Source organism: Neopelma chrysocephalum, unplaced genomic scaffold (genome assembly GCF_003984885.1).
Source record: "Neopelma chrysocephalum unplaced genomic scaffold, ASM398488v2 Primary Assembly neopelma1_93028, whole genome shotgun sequence".
Taxonomy (NCBI): Eukaryota; Metazoa; Chordata; class Aves; order Passeriformes; family Pipridae; genus Neopelma; species Neopelma chrysocephalum.
The window spans coordinates 1,302-4,241 of record NW_020921745.1 but is presented as its reverse complement, the minus strand read 5'-3'; the positions used below and the strand labels follow the sequence as shown (position 1 = coordinate 4,241).

Here is a 2,940-nt window from a genome sequence, read left to right as displayed (position 1 = left end):
CCAGGGATGTAGCTTGATAATCTTGAGGGCAGTGGTCACTCAGTGGAGTCAGCAATGCAGCTTGGCAACCTTGAGAGCAGTGGTCACTCAGTGGATCCAGGGATGTAGCTTGGTAATCTTGGGAGCGGTGGTCTTGATCCGCAGGCGGTGGGGGAGAAGGAGAAACCCCCCCACTCCAAGGAGCTGTGAGTTCTTATATCCATGATCAGTGTCACGGGCCGTGTCTCGAGCCTCCAGCCTCTCCCTGGGCTTGCACAGAGCTTCTGGATCTGGCCTGGTTCCCGCCTTTCAACATTGGCAGAGAGGGGGGTGGGCCCAGCTGCCCATCTGAGGCATCTTCTTGCCTTTTTAGGGTCCAACTGCCCATCTGAGGCATCTTCTTGCCTTTTTAGGGTCCAGCTGCCCATCTGAGGCATCTTCTTGCCTTTTTAGGGTCCAACTGCCCATCTGAGGCATCTTCTTGCCTTTTTAGGGTCCAACTGCCCATCTGAGGCATCTTCTTGCCTTTTTAGGGTCCAACTGCCCATCTGAGGTATCTTCTTGCCTTTTTAGGGTTCAACACCTTCAGCTCTGAAGGGAGGGATGGGCCCAACTGCCCATCAGAGGCATAACGCAAAAGTCAAAAGCCTGCAAAAGTCCCTTGGCAATACTAGAACGCATAAATCATTAACTATTTCAGTCTCTGACAAACATCTCAGGCACGAGTCTTGTAACATCTCTTGCCTTGGCACAATTAAACCCTTTCCTCATCTCACCCTCAATTAACAGCTCCCGAATTTTTTTTTCTTAGCACCGGCTGCGCAGGCATCAGTGGTTTGTTTGTTTGGTTTTTTTTAACCCAATTTCCTCCTCTTTTAACTCCTCTCCCTCCCATCCCAGGTGTTCAACAAAGAGCTGGAGTCGGAGTTTGACAACTTCGAGGACTGGCTGCACACCTTCAACCTGCTCCGGGGCAAGATCGGGGACAACGACGACACGGCCACGGAGGAGGAGCGGATCGTGGGCAGGTTCAAGGCGAGTGCTGAGTCCGAAAAATCGCATCTGAGAAACCGCTCAGAGACTTTTTATCTTTAAGCAGCGAAGGTATTTATTAGCAGCGCTGGGAGCAAGCCAGCTATTGCTGGAAAAACTTGCTCAAAGGCTTCACGCAAAATCAGCAGTTTTATGCAATTTTTCAGGTGTGATTAAATGCATATTCAAGTGATTACAGCATCTATTGATACATATTGATAACAGGTGGAGTATGGGTGGAGCTCAGGCGGAGTTTGGGGCGGCGCTTCTCTCTATTCCCAATTTTAGGGGGAGATCCCATCTTCATCCCATGGGGAGGGGGCGTATCCTCATCTTCCTCAGTCCGACCTTTCATCCTTTCCATTGTTCTTGAGAGAAAGCCCTGGCTCCCCGCCTGTTTCTCCTTTTCAAAGGTCTACTTTAGCTTACTGAATCTTAATTTATTGCCTCTAGGCCCATTACATGTACCTTTAGCACTCTGTTAAGCTCTGGTCCAGTTAGCAGAACAGAACAAATCGTTTTGAATGTAAGTAACTTGTTAGTAGGCCCAAGTTTCTTAGTTAACTCTTTTGGGCTTTACCCTCCTGTTTCAGTGCCGGGCCCAGGAGTGTCCAGGGGCAGGGGGGTTGCTGGCCAGGACCCCCCCGTGCTGGGGTGGGCTCTGTGCCCCCCCTCTGTGCAAGTTTGGAGCTGGCTCCCTGCCAAGTCTCCGAAATTTTGACAACAGGGTCCGCTTCCCAGAGAGGGAAGCAAAAAAAAAACAAACCACCAAGCAGCCAAAGTTCTAGCAAAAATATATATTTTACGTATAAAATAGATATATACAGTGAGAGGGAAGAAAAAAAAAACCCAAGCAGCCAAAGTTCTAGCAAAAATATGTATTTTACGTATAAAATAGATATATACAGTGAGAGTATTTTATATATATATATATATGTATATATATATATATATAACCCCCAGAAACCCTAAATAGCTTCCCAGAGGGAAAAGGGGAAGGGAGAAGGGGAAAAAGGACAAAATAGGATGAAAAGGGACGAAAACAAAACAGGTCTACACGATCTAAAAACCCGGATCTGAGTTCACAGGTCTGGTTCTTGGTTGTTTCTTTTGCAGGCCCGTTTCAGTTGCCAGGTGCTTTCCTACCCATAGTTTTAATCAGTCCTTAGTCCTTGAGGCCTAGTGTGTAGCTTAGTGTGTAGATATCTCCAGATGTCCATCCTGGATTCTCTTTATCATCCTCGTTCTTGACCCTTTGATCCTTGTCCTTGCCTTCGTTACTTTATGCGTGTGCTGTGAGACAATTTAGAAAAATAAGATACAAAATACTTATTCAGGCAATTTAGAAAAATAAGATACAAAATACTTATTCAGCAAGGCACAATAATTTGTCTTTCCAGCTTAAGGACTGCAAGCTGCAGGACTATCAGCTTACAATGCTGACAGAATAATGAACCATTCTGCAACTTGCAGCCTCCCAACCTTAACAGAACATTGATTATAATAACATATATATGTATATAAGAATAGAATATAACATGCAATACTATATAGGTATATAAGACAATACAATTTAATGAGTAAACTACTACTACTAATTTGATGAGTAAATTAAACTACTGCTGCTAATTTATTACACTCCCACTCATTGAGGGCTGGGTCCTCCCTTGTTCCAGGGCTCCCTGTGTGTGTACAAGGTGCCACTGCCCGAGGATGTCACCAGGGAGGTGGGACATGACCCCACCCTTGGGATGTTCCAGGGGATCCCCAGCAACGACCCCGTCAACGTCCTGGTCCGGGTCTACATCGTCAGGGTGAGGGGGGGTGTGGGATGGGACGGGGGGTGGGATCAGGGTCCCTTCCGTGGGCTGGGACAGGGAGCGTGATCCCAGGGATCCTTCCATGTGCTGGTGTGTGATCCCAGGGATC

General features: G+C 47.0%; 1 protein-coding gene across 1 annotated transcript in view; it reads left to right on the top strand.

Annotated features, from left to right (window-relative positions):
* Nucleotides 1-879: 879 nt before the first annotated feature.
* LOC113980204 (otoferlin-like) overlaps nt 880-2,940 on the top strand; it is a gene marked incomplete at both ends in the record, with an annotated part of 2,776 nt that continues 715 nt past the window's right edge. Inside the window, 2 exons of the mRNA XM_027707434.1 lie at nt 880-1,014; nt 2,688-2,825. Coding sequence (XP_027563235.1) covers nt 880-1,014; nt 2,688-2,825 — 273 coding nt within the window. The remainder of the gene's footprint in view (nt 1,015-2,687; nt 2,826-2,940) is intronic.